Here is a 2,158-nt window from a genome sequence, read left to right as displayed (position 1 = left end):
TGCATGTGTCAAGTCATTCTATCAGGTAATAAAAGTACCCACCTGTCTGTAGAGGCGCTCCCAGGAATCCTGTGTCATCAGACGGAATACAGAGAGGAAGGCCCAGCCAAAATGATCAAAACTTGTATAACCAAAGTCAGGATTCTGCCCAAAGTCCTTGCAGGTATAGTTTTCTGGGCACCCTTTCCTAACCACAAATTAAAGATTAAACAATATTTACTTGGAGATTTAACGGTACCTGAAAGCACCCAATAGACAACACCAGTTTTGTTCAGTTTATCTGAAAGTCCATTTCATAATTACCCAATTTCATTCTGCCAGAAGGGCTGATTTATATCAAACCATCCTAGAAAGTCATTTGCCTAATCAGAGTAAACTGGACAGAAATCTTAGTTTAGGACTAGACAAAAAGTCTCCTCTGATGTAGGATATGTGCAAACAAATACACAGAGAGGGGGAAAATGGAATTATCTTTACTTTTAAATAATTAACCAAGATGAAGAGAGGAGAGTTTATTAATATCTAATAGGTCTTTACTGATCTCTTCCTCTCTTCATTTATATCATTCTACCTTACCATTACATTCCCCGTGGTTAACAACAAAGTACATACATAAGTGGTTGCATCCTTGTACTTCATTCTTTTTCTGAGGTGAAATATCTGCCTTTTAATTTAATGACATACATGCATCCCCATCCTCCTGAAAAATCATCACCATTCCTTCAGACCAGAAATAAAACCACAGGGCATCTGGAGAAACAAATTAAGAAAATACTAAAACTGCTTTGTTCACTTACTCAGGATCTGAACTGATCTCACAGAGCAATATGTCAGAAGAGCCATTCATTCTGTGGCAGATATCTAATAAAAAATAAATCAAGGAATCATAAAATCAGAAGTTGTCAGTTTGCACAGCCTTCTGACAGGAAACCATACATTTAGTGCACTTGATAAACACCCTGATGGATCAAAGCTCTGGGAAGGATCCTTTCACAACAAAGGATGTATAGGGCTGATTCTCAGCAAATCTGTCTCTGTGACAGAGTAAAAAAAAATAGCAACTATTTACTGCACAACTCCCAATGTAACATTTTACTTCGTCTCTGGTAAAAGTAAGAATTGCTGTGAGAAGTAGGCAAAATCCCTGAAATATAGAAAAAGTGATGGAAAAATAACCATACCCCGTGCAGTACCCCTAAAATTAGGATCCCTGTACCATGCACAGGTTAAAAGGCAAATGCTTATAGAAAATTCAGCCCATCCTATCCCACAGCCTGCTAATCTTTCTCCAAATCCAAGATTCACTAATTTCACATTCACTTGTCCCAGAGACTTCCTATTAAGACTCGTGCAAACGGAAGGGTTTTCCTTCTTGGGAGAAATACATGCAACTATCACATCTCTGTGAAAAATCAAGACATACATGGGAAGATACACAGATTATGTAAAGGGAGAAAAGAATAACATTTACCTTCATCACTTGGTACATAGATCTTGGGATCCTTACATAATGAGTCATTGTACACAGTATTATTGAGGACACATTTGAATCTTAAATTGCCCATAAAAAGCTGGAGGCCTATTAGGGCAAATATACTCAGGCAAAATACAGTCAAGATCAACACGTCAGCAAGTTTCTTAACAGATTCAACAAGTGAATTTACGATGATTTTCAGACCTAGAAAAATAAGATCAAATAATAAGCAAAATGAGAAGAGGAATGCAGTGACATTCTCGTGTGACAAGACACAGCAGCTGCAAGTATGTTAAAAAGAGAGTAAATGGGTTTGTAACTTCTGAGTATTAAATGAGGTAAAACAAAGCATAGGAGTGACTAAAGCATTTTTCCTTAAATTTCTTAATCATAATTTCTTTGGTCTCTGTTTAGTACCTAACACTAATTTTGCTATCTTGCACATTCTAAATTAAGATGGTATCTTAGCAAAGTCATACAAAATTTAATAAATAGGGGCAGCTTTCTGTGCTTGATTAACACTAAACAAGTACTTCACCCTGTGCCAAAGACACATTACAATGACAAAGAGGGTGACTGTTTCCTGGGCTGTGTTAGGCAAAGCTTGGCCAGCAGGTCAAGGGAGGTGATTGTTCCTCTCTACCCAGCCCTGGTGGGGCCACAGCTGGACTACTGGCACCAGTT

The 2,158-nt window shown here is 37.8% G+C and overlaps 1 protein-coding gene across 1 annotated transcript in view; it reads right to left on the bottom strand.

The window, feature by feature from the left end:
- Positions 1–2,158, bottom strand: part of LOC108502991 (sodium channel protein type 5 subunit alpha-like) — a 47,204-nt gene that overhangs the window by 29,875 nt on the left and 15,171 nt on the right. Inside the window, 3 exon segments of the mRNA XM_017826503.1 lie at positions 43–187; positions 798–861; positions 1,472–1,678. Coding sequence (XP_017681992.1) covers positions 43–187; positions 798–861; positions 1,472–1,678 — 416 coding nt within the window.

The sequence above is a fragment of the Lepidothrix coronata genome, unplaced genomic scaffold, assembly GCF_001604755.1.
Source record: "Lepidothrix coronata isolate B3197 unplaced genomic scaffold, Lepidothrix_coronata-1.0 Scaffold128, whole genome shotgun sequence".
NCBI classification, from domain to species: domain Eukaryota; kingdom Metazoa; phylum Chordata; class Aves; order Passeriformes; family Pipridae; genus Lepidothrix; species Lepidothrix coronata.
The sequence above is the reverse complement of the archived record's forward strand: the minus strand, read 5'-3'. Positions and strand labels throughout refer to the sequence as shown.